At 43.4% G+C, this 27935-nt stretch overlaps 1 protein-coding gene and 1 pseudogene across 1 annotated transcript in view; both read left to right on the top strand.

Moving 5' to 3' along the window:
- The first annotated feature begins 326 nt into the window (after positions 1–326).
- The window catches only part of Arhgef4 (Rho guanine nucleotide exchange factor 4), a 96739-nt gene continuing 69130 nt past the window's right edge, over positions 327–27935 (top strand). Inside the window, 2 exon segments of the mRNA XM_041655975.1 lie at positions 327–3311; positions 17235–17540. Coding sequence (XP_041511909.1) covers positions 342–3311; positions 17235–17540 — 3276 coding nt within the window. The 5' untranslated portion in view covers positions 327–341.
- LOC121450627 lies at positions 20495–27546 on the top strand (annotated as a pseudogene).

Here is a 27935-nt window from a genome sequence, read left to right as displayed (position 1 = left end):
CACGTGGCCTCTCTGCAGATAGAGAAACAGGCTGGGGGTGCCCCGATGGCTCAGTGGGTAGATTTCCTCAAGGACAGCATTTGGCTTGTGTTGAAGGGCTCCAGACAGAGGAAGACCTGGATTTGCTCTCAGGCTTAAAGGAAGCTTCTCACCAAAGTAGACTGCACTCGCCAGCGGCTGTGGCAGCTGGAAAGCGGAATGAAGAAAGTCTCTGTGACTGTGTGACCAGCTTGGTGGGGAAGTCAGTGCCAGTGGCAGAGTCCTTCTTACAGAGTGCCACCACCAACAGCAGCGGTCCCCGGCTGCAAAAGGCCAGGTCTAGGGGCTGTCTGGATGTCCCCATGGTCTGGCCCTGCTTTCTGGAACACTGTAAACTCGGTCAGAGCTGGCCACACATCCACAGCCGGGCTGGGGCAGCAGAGCAGCACCCTCATATAGGCCTGCAGGACAATGAATTCCCTCTGTGGATCAGGACAAAGAAGGGGCCTGCCCCCAGGCCCACAGTGGGCACAGATGTACTCTGGGCTCATTCCTGCTTGAATGTTGCCTGCCAGCCACAACTGGGCACACTTTGTCTCGTAGACACCAAGTGTCATAATAGTGTCCCAGAAAATCTTGGTGCCGATGGCAAGACACCCCAAAGATACCTCTGCCAGCGCGAGAAGACTCTGGCTAGGGCTCATTCTATAGCAGCATTTCCTTTGGCTTGCCTTAAGGAGCCTTTGAAGTGGAAATGTGTAACATTTGAGCCCTACCTAAGGGAAGGAACAGAACTAGAACCCAGTCACCCTATCATTCCTAACACCCTCTCCCCTGGGCCCACCCAGTTGTCTTATTCACCTTCCACTGCTCCAAGCAGGGCTCCTCCTTCGCAGGGTGAGCACGAGCTGAGTGACTGTAGCTTTAAAAGGGCATCTCAAGACACACCCTGTGTAGGTCTCCCACTGGAAAACCAGGTAGAACAGGCTTCTAGGTCATGCCCAGACCCTTCCCACCTTACTTCAGAACTGCTGAAGCTTGGCAGCCAAGAGGAAGTGCCTGGACCAGCTGAATGCAAGCCAGGACACAGCCCAGAAAGCAGCCTTGTGGAGCCTGAAGGTGTGCACCCTGGTGATGCTATCGGTAAACAAAGGTGCCTGCAAAACATCCTTGCCAAGACAGGAAACCAGACCAAGACCTACTCGTCAAAGTGTGTTCTCAATGAGGAGAGAAAGCCGCCTGATAGGGCCTTCCCCTTCCCACATTGCTGCAGCCACGGTGAGATAGCTGTGTGGAACAAAAGGCTCGTGGTTTCCCCAGAAGTGAATGATAGCACCTACACCCCAAAGAGCACCCTGCGATCAAGTGTAGTTGATGCTTCAGATGCGGCAGAAGAGGCAGCGGTTCTAGACCCCCAATGCAGGGGAAATGCGTTGCAGAGTCTTTTGGATTTCCCAACAGTCGAAAGAACTTACTGCCACCTTGGGGATGAGTGTGCGCAGGGAACCAGGGATGGCAGGGAGCCTTTCACTTCTGGCCAGCACCAGGTGCCCAAAGTACATGGGGCCTGGAAGCACAGCTGCAAACTCATCATGATAGCAGTCAAGCAAGGACACAAACAGACTTCCACAAGGAAGGCCCACTGTCGTCTAGAATCACAGTTCCGTGATTTCCCGGAGGAAAGACCTCAGTCTCCACAAGGTACAGGCACCACAGCTTATGAGCCTACATACAGCAGTGAGCATGAACTGCAAGGATGCCCGGCAGCAGGGCCGGATGATGGCGCTCCTCAGCTGCTGGCCCAAGGCATAGAGTTTGTGAGAGCTCTGGTCCCCAGGGCTGCTTCAGATGATGACACCCTGAGCTCAGAAGATGCTCTGGAGGAGAAGCAGCTTGGGGAAACCTCGTGCCTGGAGTCTGAGTGTGGTGTACACTCTGGCTTGGGCATCCATCCCGAGGGGAGCCAGGAGTCACCCAGCCCAGAACTCAGACAAGGAGAGCTTACTACAGACGTTGCGGAGCATGCAGAAGTCTCCAGTGCATGGGCTGGTGAAATAAAGGTCCCCCATTCAGGAGTCCTGGCTCCCGCCCAAGTCACAACGCAGCAGTTCCAGGGACTTTGCAGCCAGCTTCAGCGGGATGCACATGAGTCAGAGCAGCACCCTGCCTTTCTCCAGATGACCCCTTTAAGGACTGAAGGGTCCTGGTCTGGGGAGAGCCCCAAAGGGGACATACTCTGCAGCCAGGTCTTGACCTCAGAGGGCCTGAACCTGGCTTGCCCCAGCCCCGAGGAAGGTGTGCCCCAGAGTCCATGGTTTGCAGCCTGCCAGGTGGAGCCGCCTATGCATCACCACGTGCACCAGAGCAGGTCTCTGGAGACCCATTCTGTTGGTGCACAGCAAGAGATTCAAGAGGGGCCACTAGGGGACCTCGGTGGCGAAGGACCTTCCTCAGAAAACGGCAACATCAAGAGACTAAAAACAGAAAGCAAGATCAGGGCAAGGCTGGCCTTAGCCCATAAGACGTTTACCAATTTTTTTGAGGCCAAAGCCACAGAGAAAACAAATGCTGGCTCTGTCAAAGGCGAGAAAGAGAAGCGCAGACGAGGCCAGAGTTCCTGGCGCACATTTCTGAGAAGCAAGGATGTGGAAGGATCCAAACGGCCCTCTTTAGGGAGTGGTGTTCCAGGACCAGACTTTCCGGAACTCCTCCGCTCTTCCCCACCAGCAACCAGAGGCAACCGTGAAGAGTGGACAGTTAGCACGGACAGCCGCGTGTGTGTGGAGTCCTGGACACCCTTACAGTCTCCTGCAACTCCGCCTTCCAGCTGTCTGGCTTCTCCGGAATACCGGAGGAAAAGTGAACCAACCATAAAACGCACTGCTACCCAGGAAAGCAGGAGGTACCTCTCTTCTGGGATCTTCCCAGAGCCGCCCTGGCTGACTTCCCCCACCAGTCCTCGAGCCCAGCACACTGGCATTGGTGGTACACTCCCCTGCAGCTCTGCCTGCCATTTGGCCTATGAAAACCAAGGCATGCCCTGCAGACCCACAAGCCCCAAGCCCACGAGTCCCATGCCTGGGGCTCAGAGAGTGGATCTCTGCCTTGGAGGCCGGACTAGTGCAGCCTCCATGGTCTCTCTTAGAAGCTACAGGAACGCTAACACATGTTCAGAGGACTCGGACCGGCCCAAGGGCAAGGCCAGGGCAAGCCTCTTACTTTCCCTGCAAACACTCCACCAGAACGGCCAGAAGGAAGACAGCATAAGTGTGTGCCAGTGTCACCACGGCCTGGGCACAGCACCCTTCCTCAGGGACCTTCCTGGGAGCGAGGTAAGTGAACTGTTGATGGCAACAACTCTTTCTTTACCTCTTAAGGCAAGTGGAGGAATGTTCCTATGGATTAGTGTTGTCATGGTTTTAAAATGTATGTATTTATTTAGTGCATATGTATCTCTGTGTGTCTGTCTGTGTGTATGTCTCTCTCTGTGTGTATGTTTATGTGTGGGTCTGTGTATGTCTCTAGTTATGTGTGTGTCTGTGTGGAGCAGGGCATGCTTCATATCAAAGGACCACCAGCTCTCTCCTTCCACAATGTTCAGGGATGGAATTCAGGGGGTCAGTTGTGGCTGCATGTGCCTCAAGACACTGAGCCATCTCCTCTGCCCTTTAGACTTATTGTATTGACACAGGGTCTCATGTAGCTCAGGCTGGCCATGGTCTTGCTGTGTTGCCAACAATAGTTTTGAGCTCCTGACTCTCCTACCCTCACTTTCCAAGTGTTAAACTTACAGGCCTCAACCACCATGCCCGGTTTTACAGGGTGCTGAGCATGATCCCAAGGCTTCATGAATGGTAGACAAGCACTCTACCAACTAAGCTACATCCTTAAACACCCCTTGTATTAGATTTAAAGTAAAACTGAAAAATATTCAAGTATGAAAAGACAGGGTTAGTAGGCCTGGAGGGCTGGCTCAGCTGTTAAAGGCGAGGCTCACAACCAAAAAAAATATAAGACGGTGTCAGGAAACTTCACTAATCTCAAATACAAAATATAATACAACATTATAAAGCTTCAGGAGAAAAACACAGAGAACCCGATCTGGGAGGTGGTTTAAACCCCTCATTTGCAACGTGTGTGTCCAACAGCAGAACAATACCCAATGACACAAATAAGGCTCAAAACTCAACAGTGAGAATACAATAAGTATGTCAAGTTTCAATTGTTTTGTAGTTCTAGAATATGGCCATACACACAAGTGAGACAACTTGAGGATGGCACCCAAGTTTAAATTCAAAGCTGGGTCAGTGAGATGTTGCAGAGGTTAAGAGCACTTGCTGATCTTGCAATGAGACCCATGGTGTCAGTTCCCAGCGCCCTCAAGAGGTTCACAACCCTCTATAACTCCAGCTCTAGGGGATCCAAAGCCCTCTGCTGCCCTCCACGGGTACCTGCATGGATGTGTGTAAATACACATAAGTACAAATAAAATGAATTGTAAGCACAGAACTCACTGGTGTCCTGGCCGGCTCACACCGCCTGGAGGTCATTCATTCAGTGTCTTTGGTGCCCCTTTGTGCTGGGACTGCCTGAGGCCAGATACAGAATTTTCCATTTGAGACGCAGTATCAGGACTCAAAATCTTTCAGGCTTTGTATCTTTTTGGATGTTTGGTTTCACATGAGGGACGATCAGTGTATATCTCAACAGCTTCTGTTGCATACCATGGACAGAGCCATGTAATGACTATCATAACCAAGACACAAACTCCTTGCCCTTGAGCTAACCTCCTTTATGCTCATATCCTCGTAGCCTGGATATGAACTCCTTTCAAGCACTAGTCTATGGTTAAATTTCAAAAATGTTACTTTTTTGAGATTGACTTCTTGTACTCAACCCTTCTCATGTATTCGCACATATATGTGTACACATGAATATGCATTCATATATACATAGATGCATGTACCCCACACACAGTTGAAAAGAAGAGTTGCCAAACTGTTGGGTGGCGGGTTTTTGAGGATAGCAACAGGCCTTGACAGACCTGGGATCTGATCATCCTGCAGACAAGAGGTTTGCTATGGCCGTGCAGATAGGCGAGAGGAACTGAGGAAAAGCTTTTGAAGGTCCCTTATGAGGGAAGGGGCAGGGGTTGTTGTGCTATAGGAAGTGGGTCCAGAGTCAGGCAACCATCAGACTAGAATGAAAGACAGTATGTTTTGTGGTTCCTGACTGAGTCAGGTGTTTGGAGGGTTCCAGTGACATTTCTAGATAAGGGACATCTGGAGGAGGAATGATGGAATTAGACAGTGTGTGACTTACTCCACATGACTGTGGTCAGCCTGCTCTGGGCCTGGGGTGAAGTGTGTGTTGCTTTGCACGGCTTGTCATATTCTGGAGTTAAGGTCTGGAAGCCATGTTTTCAGAGAGGCATATTCCCTGCCTGTGCGACCTGACAGAGGGGCTGTGTCATTTCGCAGTATCACCATCAATCAATGAAAAATGCTGTGATCCCTGCCCTTGTCAGTGTGTGAAACCGCCATTGTAATAAACATGCCATGGTAGTCAATGTGCCATAGTGTTTTGTTTTGATCTTAATGTATCTGTCATTAGAACCTCTCTTATTTACCATACATCTACCTTCTTTTTGTTGCTGTTTTTGTTTTGCTTTTGGAGATAGGGCTTCTCTGTGTAGTTGTGGTTATTCTGGAACTCACTCTGTAGATCAGGCTGGCCTTGAACTCACAGAGATCTGCCTGCCTCTGCTTCTCAAGTGCTGAGATTAAAGGCATGCACCTTTAATCATCCAGCTACAGCTTCTTTAGTAAAATATCTCTGCATGTGTTTTGACCATTTTCTAGTTGCATTGTTGTTGTTCATACAGTTGAGTTTCTAAAATGCTATTATTTATTCAAGCCTTATATGTGATTTTTCAACTGTTCTCTCTGTCTGCAGTTGGTCATGTTGTCTTCCTAACCGGATCTCATACATGCAGACCTTTTCAAGGAAAGGGGAAAGTGATGTAATTCTATGTCAATTAAACATGTATTTTTTTAAAAAAAGCAAGCTGGGGGGGGGGGTGCAGACAAAACCTTTTCATTTTGAGGCAGTCCAACTTTAGGTTTTAAGGCAGTCATGTAAAATAGGTCATGTTCTTAGTGTAATATCTAAGGATGCTTAACCATCCCTGAGACCTCCAAGGGTTGGTTTCCTGTGCTTCCTTCCATTCTCACATTGGCATTTATCATTGATTTTTATTTTTGTATTTTATTGTCCTGGATTACATAGCACAACCATCATACAAGTACATAATGTACATTGAGGATGTTGCACCATCCTTTTCCTGCTTTCCCCCTTTCCCTTGTCTCCCTCCCATTAGTCCCCACCATCCTCTAAACAGCTCCATGTCTAACTTCATGTCATCTCCTTATATGTGATTTTATAAACTTATATAAAATCTAGATCCCACAGGAAAGAACATATGTAACTTTTGTCTGTACTGATTTAATTCCATTGTGCATGCAGACCACATTTTCTTTATCCAGTCCTCGGTTGAAGGACACAGTTTGGTCCCTAATTCAACTTTTGTGAAGAGTGTGTCAATAAACATTGATGTAGAGGTATCTCTGTGGTATGTTTACTTGGAATCTGTTGAGTCTGGTAGAATAAATGTAAATGGAGATGGTTTGTTCATTTCCTGGCTGCCCAGACCAGAATAATGCACAAAACTATATTAATTACAACACTGACCAATAGCTTACGCATATTTTTAACTAACTCTTACATCTTAAATTAACCCATAATTCTTGTCTGTGTTGTCCACGTGGCTTGGTATCTTTCATCAGTGAGGCTTTTTCATCTTGCCTCCTCTACATCTGGGTGGTGATTACAGACTGAGCCTTTCCTCTTCCCAGAATTCTTCTATTCTGGTTACCCCACCTATACTTTCTGCCTGGCTACTGGCCAATCAGTGTTTTATTAAACCAGTACAAGTGACAAGTCTTTACAGGGTACAAGACCATTGCCCCACAGTAGATAGAGCTATTTTGAGTTTCTGAATGAACCTCCATACTAATTTCTGTATTTTGAAAAAATTTTGTTAAGGTGTGAGATTTAGGAAGAAGTTTATTTCTCTGCCTGTAGGCAGTTAGTTGCTCCAGCACTGAAATGCTTGCAACATTAGCAACAGGTCTTGAATAGTGTGTATGGGGCGCCAGTCATATTTGGTTGCATTGATCTGTGTTCATTATGTCCCCAGTTCCACCGTGTCCTAATGAATGTTATTGAATAATGTTTAAAAAACTAGTAAATTAACTGATCATACTTTCTCTTTCTCAAAATAGTTTTATTCTAGTTTCTTTGCATTTCCATATAAAGTTTAGAAACTATTACTTACAAATGGCTTTGCTCAGGCTGTGATAGGAATGGAATTAAGCAGTGTGTGAACTGGGACATAACTGGAGTCTTTACCATATTGAATTTTCTAATTGACAAAACGGTGTCTCCGTTTATTCAGATCTTCTTTGCTATTTCAGTGTTTTATAGTTTTCAGTTTTGGTAAAGTTTAGTTTGATTTACTCATACACATTTCAAAATTTTGAAGTGGTTATAAATGGCATTATATCTTAAATTTTGGGCTATGCATATTAATTGTTGATGTATAGAAATGTAACAGACCTGGGCATTCAATTTGTATCCCATGTCATCTACAAAAAAAAATAGAGACAGATTCATTATTTCTTTTTCCTGCTTTACTTCAGTGGCTAGAAGGGTCAATACTGTGTTAAGCACAATGGTGGGAGCAAGAAGGTTTGCCCCTAGTCACAAAGAGACAATAACAGCCATGCTTGCTGTAGGATTTTGTAGATAACCTTCATCGTAGTTAAGGACCACCCTTCTTTTCCTAGTTCATTGAGAATTTTATTTTCAAACCTGAATGTGTTGTGTTTTGTTAGTTTTCCTCCTTCGATATGTTCTTGAGATTTCTCTTTGACCTATTAAAATGTATACCATCCTGAGTTTTTAAATACTGACCCTCCATTTGAGTTCTGAGTACATTCCATCTAGTTGTGACATACAAGTTTTTTTTTCTTACAAAAACAAAGTATTTAATTGGGGATGACTTATAATTTAGAGATTTAGTCCAGTATTGTCATGGCAGGGTGGCATGATGGCATGTGGGCAAACATGGTGCTGGAGAAGGAGCTGAGAAGTCTACAATTTGATCAAGTAGCAGAAGTAACTGTGTGTCACCCTGAGCATACTTTGAGCATAGGAGACCTTAAAGGCCACTCCTATAGTCACACGCCTCCTCCAATAAAGTCATAACTACTCCAACAAAACCACAGCTCCTTTAGGGACTAATTGCTTTCTTTTTTTAAAAAAAAATTCGTTTTTATTGAGCTATATATTTTCTCCATTCCTTTCCCTTCCTCTCCCCTCCCCATCAACCCTCTCCCATGATCCACATGCTCCCAATTTACACAAGAGATCTTGTCTTTTTCTACTTTCCATGTAGATTAGATCCATGTATGTGTCTCTTAGGGTCCTCTTTGTTGTCTAGGTTCTCTGGGATTGTGAAGTGTAAGCTGGTTTTTCTTTGCTTTATCTCTAAAAATCACTTATGAGTAAGTTCATTATTATATTTGTCTTTCTGGGTCTGGGTTACCTCACTCAATATGATATTTTCTAGATCCATCCATTTGCCTGTAAGTTCCAAGATGTCATTTTTTTTTGGTGTTGTGTAGTACTTCATTGTGTAAATGTACCACATTTTCCTTATCCATTCTTCATTCGAGAGGCATTTAGGTTATTTCCAGATTCTGGCTATGGCAAACAATGCTGCTCTGAACATAGTTGAGCACATGTCTTTGTGGCACGATTAAGCATCCTTTGGATATATACCCAAAAGTGGTATTACTGGGTCTTGAGGAAGGTTGTTTCCTACTTTTCTGAGAAATAATCATACTGATTTCCAAAGGGGCTGTACCAGCTTGCATTCCCACCAGCAATGCAGGAGTGTTCCCTTTACCCCACAACCTCTCCGGCATAAATTGTCATCAGTGTTTTTGATCTTGGCCATTCTTACAGGTATAAGATGGAATCTCAGGGTTGTTTTGATTTGCATTTCTCTAAGGATGTTGAGCATTTCCTGAAGTGTCTTTCAGTCATTTTTGATTCCTCTGTTGAGAGTTCTCTGTTTAGATCTCTACCACATTTTTTATTGGATTGTTTGTTCTTTTGATGACCAATTTCTTGAGTTCTTTGTATATTTTGGAGATCAGCATTCTGTTCAATGTGGGGTTGGTGAAGATCTTTTCCCATTCTGTAGACTGCAGTTTTGTCTTGTTGACTGTGTCCTTTGTTTTACCGAAGCTTTTCAGTTTCAGAAGGTCCCATTTATTATTACTCTCAGCATCTGTGCTACTGGGGTTATATTTAGGAAGTGATCTCCTGTGCCAAGGCACTCAAGTGTATTTCCCACTTTCTTTTTTGTGAGGTTCAGTGTGGTTGGCTTTATGTTAAGGTCTTTGATCCATATGTACTTGAGTTTTGTGCATGGTGATAGATATGGTGTATTCTTATTCTTCAACATGTTACTATTCAGTTATGCCAACACCATTTGTTGAATATGCTTTCTTTTTTCCATTTTTTAAATTTATTTATTTATTAAAGATTTCTGTCTCTTCCCCGCCACCGCCTCCCATTTCCCTCCCCCTCCCCCAATTAAGTCCCCCCCCCTCAGCCTGAAAAGCAATCAGGGTTCCCTGTCCTGTGGGAAGTCCAAGGAACCCCCACCTCCATCCAGGTCTAGTAAGTTGAGCATCCAAACTGCCTAGGCTCCCACAAAGCCAGTGCGTGCATTTTTTGCTTCTTTGTAAAAAATCAGGTGTTCGTAGGTGTGTGGATTGATATCTGGGTCTTCTATTTGGTTCCATTGGTCCTCCTGTCTGTTTTTATGCCAATACCAGGCTGTTTTCAGTACTATAGCTCTGTAGTAGAATTTGAAGTCAAGGATTGTGATGCCTCCAGAAGTACCTTTACTGTACAGGATTGTTTTGGCTATCCTGGATTTTTTGCTTTCCTATATGAAGTTGAGTATTATTCTTTCAAGGTCTGTGAATAATTTTTCTGGGCATTGCATTAAGTCTGTAGATTACTTTTGATAATATTGACATTTTTACTATGTTAATTCTACCTACCCAAGATCATAAGAGATCTTTCCATTTTTCTTGTGTCTTCTTCACTTTCTTTCTTCAAAGATTTAGCATTCTTGACATATAGGTCTTTTACTTGTTTGGTTAGAGTTACTCCGAGATATTTTGTTATTTGTGGCTATTGTGAAGGGTGATGTTTCTTTATTTTCTTTCTCGGCCCATTTATCATCTGTGTAAAGGAGGGCTACTGATTTTTTGCGTTAATCTTGTATCTTGCTAAATTACTGAAGGTGTTTGAGTTGTAGAAGTTCCTTGGTAGAATTTTTGGGGTCCCTTATGTAAACTATATATATATCATCAACAAATAATGAGAGTTTGACTTCTTCTTTACCTATTTGTATCACTGCCATCTCCTTTTGTTGTCTTTATTGCCCTCACTAGAACCTCAAGAACTATATTGAATAGATATGGAGAGAGTGGACAACTATGTCTTGTCCCTGATTTCAATGGGATCACTTGGAGTTTCTCTCTATTTAGTTTGATATTGGCTGTTGGCTTTCTGTATATTGCCTTCATTATGTTTAGGTGTGTTCCATGTATCCCTGCTCTTTCCAAAACCTTTATCATGAAGGATTGTTTTGTTTTGTCAAAGGCTTTTTCGTCATCTAATAAGATGACCATGTGTGGTTTTTTTCAGTTTGTTTATATGGTGGATTACAATGACAGATTTTTGTATGTTGAACCATCCCTGCTTTTTTGGGATGAAGCTGACTTGATCATGGTAAATGACTTTTCTGATGTGTTCTTGGATTAGGTTTGCCAGTATTATATTGAGTATTTTTGCATTAATGTTCATGAGGGAGATTGTTCTGTCATTCTTTCTTAGTAATGCCTTTGTGTGGTTTGGGTATCAGGGTCATTGTAGCTTCATAAAAAGAGTTTGGCAATGTTCCTTCTGTTTCTATGGTGTGGAACAATTTGAGGAGTATTGGTATTAGTTCTTTGACAATCTTGTAAAATTCTGCTCTGAAACAATCTGGCTCTGGGCTTTTTTTTTTTTTTGGTTTGAAGACTTTTGATGACTGTTTCTATTTCTTTAGCTGTTATAGGTCTATTTAATTTGCTTATCTGGTCTTGATTTAATTTTGGTAAGTGATATTTATCGAGAAAATTGTCCATTTCCTTTTGAGTTTTCCAATTTTGTGGAGTACAGGTTTTCAAAATATGACCTGATGATTCTCTGTATTTCCTCCATGTCTGTTGTTATGTCCCCCTTTTCATTTCTGATTTTGTTAATTTGGATATTCTCTATCTGCCTTTTGGTTAATTTGGATAAAGGTCTGTCTATTTTATTTTTTCTTGAAGAACCAACTCTGTCTCATTGATTCTTTGTATTGTTTTCTTTGTTTCTATTTGTTTATTGCAGCTTTCTATTTGATTATTTTATACCGTCTAGTACTCCTGGGTGACTTTGCTTCTTTTTGTTCTTGAGTTTTCAAATGTTCTGTTAACTCACTAGTTTTGATAGTTTTCCAGTTTCTTTATGTAGGCATTTAGTGCTATGAACTTTTCTCTTAACACTGCTTTCATTGTATCCCACAAATTTGGGTATGTTGTGTGGTCATTTTCTTTGAAGTTTAGGAAGTCTTTAATTCTTCTTTTATTTCTTCCTTGACACATTGATTCAGGTGAGCATTGTTTAATTTCTATGTGTTTGTGAGCTTTCTGGAATTAGTGTTGCTGTTGAATTCTAATTTTAAGCCATGGCGATCCTATAATATACACGGTGTTATTCCAATCTTTTGTATCTGTTGAGGTTTGCTTTGTTACCTACTATGTGGTCAGTTTTTGAGAAGGTTCCATGAGGCACGAGAAGAAGATATAGTCTTTTATGTTTGGATGGAATGTTCTATAGATGTCTGTTAAGTCCATCTGAGTCATGACATGTTAGTTCCCTTATTTCTCTGTTAGTTTTTTTTTTTTGTCTGACAGACCCGTTCAGTGCTGAGTGGTGTTTAAACCTCCAACTATTAGTGTGTGGGGTTTAATGTGTGACTTAAGCTTAGTAATGCTTCTTTTGCATGAGGGTGCTTTTGTATTTGGGGCATAGACATTCAGTATTGAGATTTCCTCTTGATGGATTTTTCCTGTGACTAATATGAAATGTCTTTCTTTGTATCTTTTGATTTTAGTTTGAAGTTTAATTTGTTAGATAATAGAATAACTACACCAGCTTGTTTCTTAGGTCCATTTGATTGGAAATTTTTTTCCCAATCCTTTACTCTGAGAGAGGCGATGTCCGTCTTGAGGTTGAGATGTGTTTCTTGCATGCATCAGAAGGATGGATTCTGGTTTTGTATCTAGTCTGTTAGCCTGCCTGTATCTTTTTATAGGTGAGTTGAGTCCATTTATATTAAGGGATATTAATGACCAGTGATTGCTAGTTCCTGTTATTTTAGTTTTCATTGTTGGTGATATTATTGTGTATGGTTTTCCCTTCTTTGGGACTTGCTGCTGTAAGATCATATTGTCTGTGTTTTTGTGGATGTAGCTAACTTCCTTGGGTTAGAGTTTTCCTTCTAGTACTTTGTTTATGGCTGTTTGTGGCTAGATATTGGTTAAATCTGATCTATCATGGAATATCTTGTTTTGTCCATCTATGGTGATTGAAAGTTTTGCTGGGTATAGTAGTATGGGCTGGCATCTGTGGTCTCTTAATGTCTGCATAATACTTGACCAGGACCTTCTGGCTTTCATTGTTTCTATTGAGAAGTCAGGTGTAATTCTGATAGGTTTGCCTTTATGTTACTTGGCTTTTTCCTTTGTAGTTAATATTCTTTCTTCTGTGTGTTTAGTGTTTAAATTATTAGGTGTCGAGGGAATTTTTTTTATCCATTCTGTTTGGTGTTCTGTAAGCTTCTTGTATCTTAATATGCATATCTTTCTTTAGGTTAGGAAAGTTTTCTTCTATGATTTTGTTGAATATATTTTCTGTGCTTTTGAGTTGGACTACTTCTATCCTTGTTATTAAGTTTGGTCTTTTCATGTTGTCACGTATTTCCTGGATAATTTGTGTTAAGGTTTTGTTAGATTTAATGTTTTCTTTGGCCAATAAGTCTATTTTCTCTATTGTATCTCCAGCACTTGAGATTCTCTCTTCCATCTCTTGTATTCTACTGTTTATGCTTGTATTTGTGGTTTCTATTCCTTTTCTCATATTTTCCATTTCCAGAATTCCTCAGTTTTTGTTTTCTTTATTGTCTCTATTTTGGTTTTCAAGTCTTGAATTTTTTCTTTCATCTGTTTGATTGCTTTTTCTAGTTTTCTTTAAGGGGTTTATTGATTTCCTCTAGTTTTTTTTTTCTTTTCCTCCATTTTGGGGGGGGGGAATTTTTCATTCCCTCTTTAAGGGCCTCAAACATTCTTCTAAAGTTTATTTTTTTTAGGTCATTTTTCCCTGCTTCATTCATATTTGGGTGTTCAAGTTTCGCTATTGCAGAGCCACTAGTTTTTGATAGTAGTATGTTGCTCTTTGTGGTGTTGTGTTCTTACCTTGTCCACCCATCTTTTCATCTGATTAGTGTAGTTGGGGCTGTCTGTGTCTCTGGTGATCAATCTTCCAGGTGCCAGTGGATCCAAGGCTCAAATTGTTGCTCCTTGTGGTCCATTCCGGGCCATGGTTACAGTCACCTCGAAGGTAAATCTGTGCTCCTGGAGGTTGCTTAGCACTCTCGGGTGTTGTTTTGAAATCCTGGAGGTCATTAGGGTTTGCTCCTATGGAGGTTGCTTGCTTGGTGCTGCTCCCCCTGAAGTTACTGCCTTGGGCCTGCTCCAGCAGAGGTCACTGGATCAGGCCAGTTCCCACAGTTGTGTCTGGCTTGGGCCTGCTCCCTCAGCAGTTATTCCTTTTTACCTGCTCCCATGGAGGTTGCTGCCTCAGTGACATAATTCTTAATACACTGTTAAATTATATTAGCTAGTATTTAAAGAATTTTACATGTTTACCTACAATGGTTTAAATGAGAATGGCCTCCATAGGCCCATATATTTGAATGCTTTGTCACCAGGGAGTGGACTTGTTTGAGAAGGATTAAGGGTTGTGGCAGCCTTGTTGGAGGAGATACACACACACCACATGTGTGTATATACCACATATGCATAAACCACAAATTAAAATAATTATTCATGACTTGTATCTTATATCTCCATTTTAGAGTGTGTGTGTGTGTGTGTGTGTGTATGTGTGTATGTATGTATGTGTGTGTATGTATCACTTCTCTGATTTCTTCTAAGGTCTATGGGTCACCTGAATACTTTTCAGAGTTATTTAATGTATATGTAGTATATTTGGTTTTTAAATAACAGCTCCAGGCATTATGTTGTATACATACATCTTTCCAGTCTCCTAGTAGAGGCATTTCACCAAGTGACATGAAATGTAGAAATTTTACTTCATTTAAATCCCTTCATTCATCCTTGTTTACATTCTAATTGTCTGAAATAATTTCTTCATATACAGTGAGAGTTCCATCAATATAATATAAAGTTTTGCTTTACAATCAAACATAATTAAATGTCTCTGCAGAAGGACTGTCTGCTGTATTTGCCAAGTTTTTTATAAATATCAACAGAAAAGTAACATGGTCAAATCAGGAACTTAAAAAAACATCTTGCTGAAACCAGCTGAGGACACTCCTTAAGGCAGCCAGCTCCCCTTCAAAAGTCCTGGGCAGGGCAGAGCATCCCCTCATTCCCTTTGGTAAGGCTCCCAAGTAAAGAAATTTAATAGCAAAGATAGAAATGACATCATCAAATCAAGTTCTCCCAACATCCTGCAGAAACTGGAGTTGAGGCAGTTAATTGGAGGGTGTTAAAAAGTTCTAAATTATGTATATGTGTGTGTGTGTGTGCGCGCCCATAAAAGATTGTCCCCCCCCCCAGAGATGAAAGTAAAGACAGTTGTGAGAGCCCCCCAATGTGGGTGCTGACAACCAAATTTGACCTCTGCAAGAGCAGCAAGTGTTCTTAAGAATCTCTCCAGGGCAATAGTTGAAGATTTTCTGTAATCTCTATGTAACTTAAGATACATTTTTACTAATTCATTGAGAATTTGGTACAATGCATTTTCATCATATCCTCCCCCTCCTTCCTCTAACTCCTCCCAGATCCTCCCCTAACCTCCACATAGCTCCCAACTTCGAGTCTTCTTCTTTTCTTTAATTCAAAGAATCCAGTTTGTGCTGCTCATAAACTCCTAGGTATAGGTCCATCCACTAGAGTGTTATCAACCTGTCTGGGGCCCTTAAAGAATACTAACTCTCTCTCCCTTGTAAGCCATCTACTGTCAACAGGTCCTCAGCCAGGAGCGGGGCTCAGATGCCTCTTCCTGCTCTATAGCAGGGTGTTGACCTGCTTGATCCTGTGGTGGAACTGTGCAGGCAACCACAGTTGCTACGAGTTCATGAAAACAACGGCCCTGTCTTGTACAGAAGACATGGGTTGTCTCTAGCCCTCCCCAACCTCTACACCCTCTTCTGTGATGGTCCATGACCCATGGGGTGTGGTTCTGCTTGTAACTAAACTCTCCGCTGACACTCTCTGCACTCACTGGCTATATTTCTGCATTAACTGCCATCCATGACACCGAGAAATATATGATAAGGTCCGGGGGCCGCGCTAATCTACAGTAGAGAGATATGCATTTAGAGAACAGTTTGATTCTATGTCCATTTAGCAAGATAACAATAGTAAACAGCCAGAGAACTCACCAGTCATAGGTTCTGGCCAGATGTGCGGTACCAAGCATGTTTCCTCCTGTGCTGTGGATCTCAAATCTAATCAGAAACCAGTTGGTTACCCCTGTAACATATGTGTTTCGGTTTGACCCATGGGCATATTTTGCCTGCCGGTCATATAGCTCACAGATAAGACCACTGATGTCTCTTCTCCCCGGCAACCTGTGTAGCACCTTCTAGTCAGTAGGGAAGACCATCTGGTCACTACCAACTTAACTTTTCCATGTCTACTGTGACCACCATGTGTGATATCTTCAGCAATAGACTCTCAACATCACGTGGGCAGCAATGAGCTATGTTGATTGTAGTCTGTTTTGTTTGGAGGTCTCTGGACACCTCTAACAACTTGAGGGGAGGCAGCCTTCATCTGATACTTGGTTTTGTATTTGGTAATCTATGACTTCTGGAAAAGGCATAAACCCCTATGTAGGGAAGCTCCAGTTATAGTTGGACTTTTTGATTGAACTATTTTAATGCATTCATTTTTATGAACATGGGAATAAAAGAGTTTCTTCTCCCAGTGATCATGGGTTGATTCCAACAGACAGTGGGAACGTGAACACAAAGTCCTACTAGTCTTCTGTTGAGGACGGGTTCTACCTTGAGGTGGCTGTGGTGCCTCAGTGCTAGCTGTGAACTGGGCCAGTGAGAGCAGTGGGGTGGTGAGAACTGTGCCTGCAATGTGTCCTACTGGAGCAAGAGCTCTGGGACACACAGACGACTCAGTAGGGAAAGTGCTCTTGTCACAAGCGTGAGGACTTGAGTTCAGTCCCCAGAACTCCCATCAAAAAGCTAGGCATGATGGCGTACACATGAATCTCAACATTGGAGAAGTGGACTTGTGGGCCAAACAGCTCAGATTTATCAGTGAGCCCCACGTTCCAGCAATAGGCCTTGTATCAGAAAATGAGATGACCACTTCTAAGAAATGACCCCTGAAGTTGACCTCTGTCATCCACATGCCTATGCATGTGTGGATCAGCATACACACACACACACACATGCACGCACACACACAAATTTCTAATGAGCATGCCAAGTCCATTGGGTACTTTAACAGATGTCATTGGTCAAATCAAAAGCCTTTGTTGTTTGAAATGCATTATAACAGGAACAAGATTTATTCTTATGTCTCATCTTACTACTTTTCAAAATGACGGTGAATGAAGCACCTCACTGTAATTTTTACTTTGAAAATAAGTCAGAACAACGTATTATATCTAAGAGACTCTGGGGGTAGAACTGCACCCCCAGTTGCTTTACCCTTGCTCCCATCTCTGATGGCATCTCCTCTGCACTCTAGAGCTACAGCGCCCTGGAAAAACCTCCAGACAAGAAGGCCAGTTCTTCCTGTGATCAGAGAACTTCTTACGCAGAGCCTACTCAGCGGCTGGCATCTGCCACTGACGTAGTGATGTGGGCCCCACCCTCCGTCTCCACAGAGCAAGTCCCCAGAGAGGGCCCTTCACAGCTCGGGAGGGCCCCTCAACACTCCCATTTCAGCTTGGATGACATGTGGATAGAAAAGACTCAGAGGAGGAAGCTGGAGAAGCAGATGCAGCTTAGAAAAAAGATGGGCACAGGGATCATGCACGTGGACCAAGCTCAGGTAAGCTGGCCCCACGCCAGGCATCTTCTGACATGGCCCGGGTGCCTGCCATTTTCTGATTCTATCCTGAACTGACACTGTCATCCTTGACCCCCTGAGCTACAGGAGCTGACCAGTATGAACCTATGTGTTAGCTTCTCATTGCTGTCATAAATGCCTGAAATAAATTAATAGATGAAGATAAAAGAGATGGAGCCGGGGAGATATCTCAGTCAGTAAAGCACTTGAGGACCCGAGTTCAAATCCCTAAACTCGCATTTCGAAAAACAAAACAGGCTTGGTGGCATGTTTGTGATCCAACTGCATGGAAGCAGAAACGGGTAGATCCCTGGAGCTCACTGACCCTCCAGACAGCATGGACACACTGGCCAGTGAGAGACCCAGTCACAAAAAACAAGATGGGCAATGTTTGAGCAATGACACTCTGTTGTCCTCTGGCTCCCTAAACACATGGACACACATGTGCATCTGCACACACACACACACACACACACACACACACACACACTATATGCACTCACATTAACATGTATGCATGCACACCCACCTAAATACAAATATGCACACTGATATAAAAAAAGGTTTATTTCCTCAGAGGTCTCAGTCCCTATTGCTTTGGGTTTGTGGTGGCTCAGGATATCACAGTGGGTGTGCATGACAGAGGAAACACTGTGGACCCATGGCAGCTGAAAGGAGGTAAAGATTTTTCCCCATTCTATAGGCTGCCGTTTTGTCTTATTGACCATGTGCTTTGCTTTACAGTTTTAGGATGTCCTATTTATCAATTGTTTCTCTCAGTGTCTGTGCTACTGGGGTTATATTTAGGAAGTGGTCTCCTGTGTCAATGTGTCCAAGTGTACTTCCCACTTATTTCTTCTATGAGGTTCAGTGTGGTTGGTTTTCTGTTGAGGTCTTTGGTCCATTTGGATTTGAGTTCTATGCATGGTGCTCAACTAATTTCATAGCAGCATTGTTTGTCATAGCCAGAACCTGGAAACAACCTAAATGCCCCTCAACCAAAGAATGGATAAGGAAAATGTGGTACATTTACATAATGGAGTACTACACAGCAGAGAAAAAAATGATATCTTGAAATTTGCAGGAAAATAGATGGATCTAGAAAACATCATATTGAGTGAGGTAACCCAGACCCAGAAAGACAACTATCATATGTACTCACTCATAAGTGCTTTTTAAGCATAAAGCAAAGAAAACCAGCCTACAAACTACAATCCCAGAGAACCTAGACAACAAAGAGGATCCTAAGAGAGACAAAGATGGATCTAATCTACATGGGAAGTAGAAAAAGACATGATCTCCTGAGTAAATTGGGATCATGGAGACCTTGGGGGACGGTTGAAGGGGAAGGGAGAGGCAGGGAAGGGAGCAGGGAAAAATGTATAACTCAATAAAATCAATTAAAAAAAAAGGAAAAGTACATACAGATTCTGAAAAATAAAACAGAAAAGAAGAGGTAGAAAAAAAGATTGGGGCCCCATATTCCATTTTGCAGATACTCATTGCGTAAAATCTTCGGCTTCTCACTCTTGAAGGTTTCCGTTCTCTCCACGCCAAGGACCACCAAGCCTTTTAACAAACAAGCATTTGAGGGACACCTGGACCAAGCAAGAACAGTATAAAAAGATAGCTCATCACAGGAACTGCCCCAGGGTTTCTAAAACACTGCTCCCCGGTCCTCCTCTGTCCAGTGGTCAGCATTTGATCCCCTGCATACTTACATGCAACTGACAGCCTATTAAAAATGACTTCACATGGGGCCAGCAAGATGGCTCAGCTGATAGCAGGACTTCCCACTCAGCTTGATGATGTCTTGAGTTCACTTCTAGGCCCTCTACTGTAGAAGAAAGAACTGCTTCCTGCAAGTTCTCTGACTTCCCCACACACGATAAATACATAAAATGCAACAAAAACTTTTAAAAAGAATCTTCACAGTCTTAGCCCGCTCACAGTGTTTCTGCAAGCGTATCTCAATCTAAACCCAAGGCTTTATCTTTTGCTTTTTGAAAGCATTATTTTTGAATTAACATGCAAAGCAATAGGCGCCACAATGCCATTCTCAAGCATACTTGGTTTTGGTTGACCTCCTTCTCCACTCTCCCGAAACCCCCTCCCCACTGCTTTTGTACCTTTTCGCCTCAGAATTCCCCTTGCATCTTGATATCATGCTTGCTCCACCATCTTCCATACCCCGTCCCTTAATATCCATCTCCCCCTCCCATGGCTCCTTTCTAGTTTCCTGGCCTCTGCCCACACTCACTTCCACATAAACACACTCATAAATTAACAGCTAAGATCCACATATGAGAGAAAGCAGGCAGTATTGTCTGAGTCTGAGTTACCACGCTATGTTTTCTGGATCCAACCATTTTCCTAAAAATATAGTATCTTTTTCCAAGATATTTTTATTATCATAAAAGTAAACCCCATACTTATTGAGCAATCAGTGCCCACTGTCCCTGCGCACTGGAAAGCATGAATCTGCTTTTTATGTTCTTACAGATCTGGCTATTTCATGGAATTGTATGATAAGTAACCGTGTCTGGCTTCTTTCGTTAATGCAATGATTTCAAGGTCCTTCCAAGTCTTAGCACCTATCAGGACTCCATTCCTTTCTATGGATGAATGGTTTATTATGTGTAGACATCTGTTTATTCATTCAGCAACAGACATTTGGACTGGTTCCAATTTTTGGCTATTGTTAAGGTTATCTACAGAAACAGTTATACAAGTTTTTGTTTGAATACACGTTTTCTGTTCTTTGAGGTATACACTTAGCAGTAGAGTTCCTGGATCGGATAGTAATTCTGTGATTAACTTGTAGGAAAGCTGCCTGATTGACACTTTGGCCACCCTGTTATCTTCCCACGAGCACTGGGGGCTGCATGGCCTCAGGTTCTCCCCACTGAAACTTGTTTTGTTATGTTATTTGAAAGATGGCAGGTGCTGGTGAGAATGTGGAGAAAATGGAAGGTTTCCACACTGTTAGTAAAAAAAATTGTATTGGGATAGCCACCATGAAACACTGAATGGAAGTTCCTTCAAAAAGCTAAAAATAGAACTATTATCTGAGTCAAACCTCCCACTTCTTAGTATTTACCTACAGACTCAAAATCGGCATGTTGAGACATTTGCAGACCATTCTTCATTACAGCAATACTCATAGTAGAAAAGATATAGACATTGAATGTCCATCAACACATGAGCAGATAAAGAAAATGTGGTCCATTCACACGCTGGAATATTGTTCCTCTGAAAAGGAAGCGATTTGTGTCATTTGCATCAAGGGTTGCAATGTAAGCCAGACACTGAAGACAAATGTCACATGTTCTCCACATACATATACTCCAAAGCAGCTGAAATCATACAGGCCAAGAGTAGAATGATGGTGGAGAGTGAGGCGGGACAGGGGTAGGGGCTGGGGGGGGATTGGAGAGGGAATAATCCAAGGGACAAAATCCTGTTACACAGGAAGAATAAATTTGATTTTTATATCTCCTGCTCTGCCCAGTGAATAATAGTTGAGTGCCATACATTGCTTTAACATGTTTACATGTATTTATTTAGTGTATGCAGGCATGTGCCTAGGTGTGTGTGCGGAGGGCCAATGACAACTTGCAGGAATCCTTCACCTGCTGAGCCATCTTGCCAGCCTCCAGTGCCATACATTCTAGTGGTGCTAAGAAAATAAGCCCCAATATTCTTCCCATAAAATGTCAAATGTTTGATGTGATAGATGGGTTAATTATCTCAATTTAATCATCTTATGTTTTTTTGAAAATCATAACATTAGCCCCTGGGCATGGTGCCTCAAGCCTGTACTCCAGAACTCAGGAGGCTGAGCCAGGAGGTTCAGACATTTCAGGCCAGGTGGGGCTGATGGTGAGACCCTAGGGGACTGGGGAAGTAACTTAGTGGTGGAGTGCCCACGTAGTGTATGCAAGGGTTTTACCTTCAGCACTGGGAAAAAAACTGATTTTAGTTTATATCACACAAATATATGCAAGGATAACTTTCAGATATATACTTTAAAATATTTCAAAATATTTTTATTCTTTGAAAATTGTTACTATGTGGTATATGTGTGTGAGGGGTGTGTGTTCAAGTTCATAGAGTTGGAGTTATAAGTGTTTGTGAACTACCTGATGTGGGTGCTAGGAACTTAACTCGGGTCCTCTGCAAGAACACTATATGTTCTTAACCGCTGGGCTGTCTCTTCAGCATCACTTTAGAATTTGGTTTAGAAGAAAACATGAACCAAAATGTGTGTGAGAAAAGAAACCAAACACATGCTTCCCAGGGTGATGTGTGTATGTTTTTATTTTAAGGCTTTCATCTCATTGTGTGACTGAAAGAATAAATAAAAGTTAGGGCAGAGATGAAAAATTAATTAAAAACCCAGTAAGAATTATATTGTGACAACAATTATGTGGGAAATTAAATCTTCAGTGTTGATGTCAGTTTGTTTTAGAAGGATGCTGACAAAATGAACCCAGAGAAAACAAATAGCATCTTAACCACAAAACTACTGCCATGTGTGGAGATGCTGTAGCTCACAGGAGAGTGAGTGCTTGGTATTCACAAGACCCAACATGTCCCTCCCAAAGAATAACCAGAAACTCACTGGGCCCTTGCTTTCTCCCCCTCAAAGCAACAGCTCAGCACTCACCAACTCAGTGTTTGGCCTCATAACCCCCAACTAGAAACATAATAACTCAGATGGCGATCAGAGCCTCCCGGAAGATGTCAGGGACTTGGGAATGCACATGGTTCTTGGCTTAGATGAGGTCATCAGGATATAGTCCCTTCATACCTCTCAAATGGCAACTAAGCACCCCCCGCCCCAAGGTCTATTGTGCTCTTACTCCATACAGCAACAGGGAATGCTGGCACTTCTGTTCTCCTGTGACCACCAGGGAGCACTGTGCTGCCGACCACCAGCCCACAGAAAGACCCAAATTCAATTCAAAGGCTGTTTTCACACATCCCCATCACACTATTATAAGTGGAACTTCCTCAGTCAGGGTCCACCTACAGGTGTAGAGAAACCTATCACATTCAGCTGTAGTTCACTTATTAACTTTGCTTTTAAATAACTTTTTCCACAGGACTAGGGAGATAGTTCAGTGTGGAAAGTCAGAGAGAGCCTTGGGGGGGTATACAGCAGGTGACAACTAGTGTTCAGCAGGTCGACCCACCAGATGTATGATTCCCTAGTTGGGAGCTCTACCTGGAAAGGCTGTGGGGTCACTGGCTGTAGAAACCAGTTTCTCCTGTCTGTAATTTCTCTCATGAGTCATTTCATTTCTTCCCGAAGAACTGCCTTCCTTCCCTAAGAACAGCTTTGAGTATATTATATTCCCACTGTTTTGTGTGTTTCTCATGTAAATATTCCGTCTATTGGACACACATAGCTGTGGATGGTCAGGAAGATGATTTCTGCTTAAGTGTCTCATTTTGATGAATATAAATAATACTAGGATATCTTTCATTACTAAGACTGACATATGATTCTCAGTCACAAAGACAGCTTTTTTACACAGACAGCTAACTTTAGACTGCAGAACAAATTCAAAGCAGGCTAGTTGCCCCTGGAGACAAATATCTGATTGCTCCTCGAGACAAATACACGAGGTCATTTTCCCTGGTGCTTTGCCAATTAGAGGTCAGGATAGAAGCAACCTTACTAGACATAGCTTTCTCAGGAATTGACTTTTTGCACATAGTCCCAGCCTCAGGCTCAAGGCTTGGCCAATTGTTTGCTGTGTGGGAACCCTCACCAACTTAGAGCTACATGGGTCAATGTGACATCGGTAGCCTAAGAGAAACCACATGACTTACCTTGTGTTATGAGAATGGGTCGGACCTGGAAAATGTAACCTATGACTGTCCAGAGTTTGGCTGGGAGAAAAGAGCCTGCTCAACACTTCGTGAGTGGTGGTGTTGAGAGGTGCTATGGAGAGAGAGAAGTGTGTGAAGGTGAATGAGTGAGAGTGGGTGAGTAAGGAGTGTGTGAATATGTGGAAGTGTGTGTGTGTGTGTGTGTGTGTGAGAGAGAGAGAGAGAGAGAGAGAGAGAGAGAGTGTTGTGTGGAAGAGCTGCTGCTACGTGGAGGAGCTGTGCCTAGGAACTGTGAACATGCTAATGTGCTTACGTGCTTATGGTGCTACAGAAATGAGATGTTTAGCTGTGGCCGTGTGGAGATTTGTAACTGTAGAGGCAAGGAAGATGAAGCTGTGTAGAAAGAACAGAGATGCAGAAGAGAATGTACGTAAAAGAAAGATGCGTAGGCACGTGAAAAGGGATGTAGTTGAATACAGAAATTCGTAACCGAGCAGGAGAGAGAGGTATGTGAAGAGAGACTGTCAGGAAAGAGATGATTTAAGATGAAGGGAGAGAGAAGGCTACCATCAGAAAAGCGTGTGCTTGTTCCTTTCCTCTTAGCCGCCAGCAGAAAGTGTGGACCTCCTTATTTTCCCCCTCACATAGGGAAGTGTAGCCCTCGCCGCCTTTGTGGACTTCTTACATGCCCTGGTGCTGACTGGGGGCTGCCCCTCCCAAGTCAGTCACATCTTGCCAAACAAGCATAAAGCTCCCCCATTCAGACCCCAGCACCCACATAGAAAGCCAGGTGTGGCCACACATGTCTGTAACTGTAGAACTGGGAAGGTGGAGACGGGACAGATCTGAACTCACCATTGAGCCAATCGGTGAGTTCCAGGATCAGCAAAGCAATGTCACCTCAGCAAATGAAGTGACGAGTGACAGAGGGACATACCTAACACCAACCTCTGGCTTCCACACACACGTGTGTGCGCACCTGTGCAAACATGTGCATGCACGTGTACACACACACACACACACACACAAGCAGATAAACACAGAAGAGAAAGCGAGAAGAGCAGACTCATGCCCCAGCAATGCCCCTGTAACTAATGAGAACTTTGCGTTCATATTCTTGAACCTCAAAGTTGCTCCAGGCAGCAGAGTTTCCGTGAAGGAAATGGCTGTTCAACACTAGTAATAAGAGACACTGCTGGTAGGATGTGCACCAAGAAAATCTGGCCTCAGTCCACATTTTAATTGCCACGTGATACAACCTCTCTCTGAGAAGAGCACAGATGTATTTAAAAGATCTCCATCTGGTATTTGCTAATTATCCTTTAGGGCTTGACCATGATTTGGCCATTGGAGTGGTCAAAAGGCTCTAACAGGTCCTTGAATACCAGCGTGACTCAGTCGAGCAGATGAATAATAATATCAGGTCGTGGTGTGTAATCTGTGGGCTGCTTCACAATGGCCCTGTAGAATGTGTGGCTTCCCAACAATAGCCAATGTCTTCGTTACTATTCTATTGTTGTGAAGAGACAACAGAACCAAAGCAACTCTCACTTTAAAAAGCATCTGTTGGGGGCTTGCTTACAGTTTAAGAGGGATAGTCCATGATCATCGTGGCAGATGGCAGATAGGCATGACAATGGAAAAACAATAGCAAAGGAGTTTTCCTCCTATTCCACAGGCAGCGCACACACACACACACACACACACACACACACACACACAGTGACACACCTCCTCCAAGGGCACATCCATTCCAACAAGCCCATACATCCAAATAGCTCAACTGGGGACTAAGCATAGAGGGCATTCTCATTCAAACCACCATAGGCAGTTATCTCTGGAGGCTGGAAATCTAAATTGAGTGCCAGGGATACCTGGTCTTTTTGTAAGATGGGTCCATTTATGACACGGTTATGCACAACTTGAGAATCTAGGATGCTAAAAACTCAAGGTTATCAAAGGTTGACCTAAGACAGTGGCTTCAAGTTCACTGTCTCACACCAACAGAGATTGAAGGTATGGATTCTCCTGGTGTATGCTAAGCAGAAGTGGGCTTTATTAAAGACAATCACAGGAAGGGAGACTTGAGTAAAAGTGAGAGATAAAAGGAAAGGGAGAGGAACTCCTAAGGAAGGGAGATAGAAACAACCACTGAGCTTCCATGCCTGAGGGCTTTTATAGGGCTGTGGCAGAGACCTTGAGATTGGCTAATTCTTGTGGGCCAAACCAAAACAGGGCCCACACACTCTGTGCATCTTCCACCAGACAGGCAGACAATCGTGATCATCTTCCCTGTCAATCTCTGACTGACTTTATTAGCTATTGGCCTCGACTGCCTGCTAGCTGTTAGTCGCTTGGCCAGAGTTGTGCCCTTCTGGCCTTGCAGGTGTCTGAGTGCTGTTAATTGTACTAAGTGTTCTTTGTTCTTGGTGGCTACCGAAAAGAAGCTGTTCTTGGTTACATCATATTTTAATGCCTTGTCTCTGGGGTGGTCTGGAATGGTCTCCTAGGCAGAGGAATCTTGTTTCATAATATCCTGGTCAGTTGATGTTAGCGGCATTAGAAGCAAGGATACGAGGAAAGACATTTGGGGACTGAGCCACCATAGTGATAGAGGAAGCAGCCGCTAAAACTGTTCCCACATCCTCTCTCTCTCTCTCTCTCTCTCTCTCTCTCTCTCTCACCCTCTCACCTTCTCAGCTGAATTGCTGGGCCCTAAACTCCATAGTCCCAATCCTTTCATGCCGTAGAAATAACAAGATAACCCTGCAGAGGAGATTGGCAAGGAGACACAGGCCTCACAGGAGAAAGAAGGTATTCTCCCTGAGAGTGCTGAGGAAGCAGAGCTAAAAGGCCAAATATCCAAGCCTAGGACAAAAGCCCAAAGGCTCCAACTCCCTCCTGAAGAAACTCCAGAACAGATGAATGTGCTTAGACTCGAGACTACAACATGACCATAGCCGTGGAGGGGCAGCAGCTGCCAAGGGCAAGACCAGACAAGAACCTGGCAACTGTTGGCACACCCCACCCCATAGGCTTTGCCCCATAGAAAGCCCTGCCACCTTACCACCAGTAAGCTTGCAGGGTACCGTGAGACCCTTCTTCCTCCCCGTCTGGATTTTTATATATTTTAGGGAGAGACCAGGCACCTAGTCACCTTGCCAGCTTGGGAGGCTCTCTGAGGTTATTTCTTGGGTGACACTAAAACTTGCACACCCTCAGGGAGGGACCCAGAAATAGAGATGATCAGGACCCAGTAATGCTGCAACTTTTTCTGTGGTGAGAAACGTAAGATGTGAGATCTCCTTCAGGAGGAGAAATTCCTTGGACAATCTTGAGTCTTGGAGCAGAGTGGCTGTTTCAAGGCTGAGGATGACATGTTGGGAAAGACAGAATGAGAGACACACTCTCTGTGCATCTAAGTGTATTGTCCCTTAGGCCGCTGTGCTTTTATCATGGGGGGGGGGGGGCAGTAAGAAAGGATTGTTCATAAAGGAAAAGGATTTGCTTGCCTACAGGGCTCTCGATAACCTTTGCTAACTACCTCTAAAAGTTTGTCTGGGTTATCAAGGGCTGTAAGTTTGATGGACATTGTTTATGAAAAATGGATGCCTTCTCTCTCCCCATGTGTTGCTTTTGAAAGTACTATAGGGGAAGAGCACTGGTTTCAGAGTCAAAGTGTTTGGGCTCTGGTTCCACTCAGTCTTAGCAGTAATGATGTATAACCTTGGTAGGGGTCACTAGCTTCTCTGGATTCTAAAAGAGAATTAAACGTACATGTGCTAATTCCAACTCAAAAATTCTATCCCTGCTATAACTATGCTGTTCACATGAAACCAAAAGTGAGGAAGGCCCATGGCCAAGCCTCCACTCTGTAAAACCAGGAATATATGGAGTATAAAGAGAGAGAGTTTGGGGCTTGATGCTCATACATTCAGGCAACAGAATCGCATATATACTATACACGGTAGTCTTCACGGGATGGGGGTGGAGCTGAAGAAGATAGACATGGAAGTTTCTGGACTGCACCCTCTTTTCTGGGCCTTCAGTGAGGTTCTGGCTGCTGCAAAGTTGCTCTGACATCAGAGTGGATGGGACTGAGGAAACAGGTTCGGTCATGCCCACGTGGAGGCTGCTTCAGATGTAATCAGATGCTAGGCATATTGTTAGGGAGTGAGGAAGAAAGGTCCCGAGGGCAGAGTGTCACTGTGTAGCTGCAGCAGAAGGCTCATGGCAGTGGATTTGCTGCAGTGGAGGCTGGGGTGGGGGCTAGGGAAGGACGATGGAGAAGTCTATCTTTCGGGGGATTGCTCACCCAGCTCTAGTCCAGTGCTGACTGAAGAACAAACACAAGACAAGGTGGTTTGGGTGGCCCGAATCCTTAACCTCGTTGTCAGCAGGTCATCATGGATCTTACGGAATGTCACCTTCTTCTAGTTAATGGCAGGGAGAGCCAGGATGAGAACTACTCAAGAAAGCAAGATGCTGTGGTCTCTCTCCCCTTTCAAAGCACAGATCTCAATGCAGTTAGCATGA

The sequence above is a fragment of the Microtus oregoni genome, unplaced genomic scaffold (assembly GCF_018167655.1).
Source record: "Microtus oregoni isolate MIOR12 unplaced genomic scaffold, Mior012 000007F_ref0000211, whole genome shotgun sequence".
Lineage (NCBI taxonomy): Eukaryota > Metazoa > Chordata > Mammalia > Rodentia > Cricetidae > Microtus > Microtus oregoni.
Note: the sequence above shows the minus strand (reverse complement) of the source record. Positions and strands in the feature narration are given on the sequence as shown.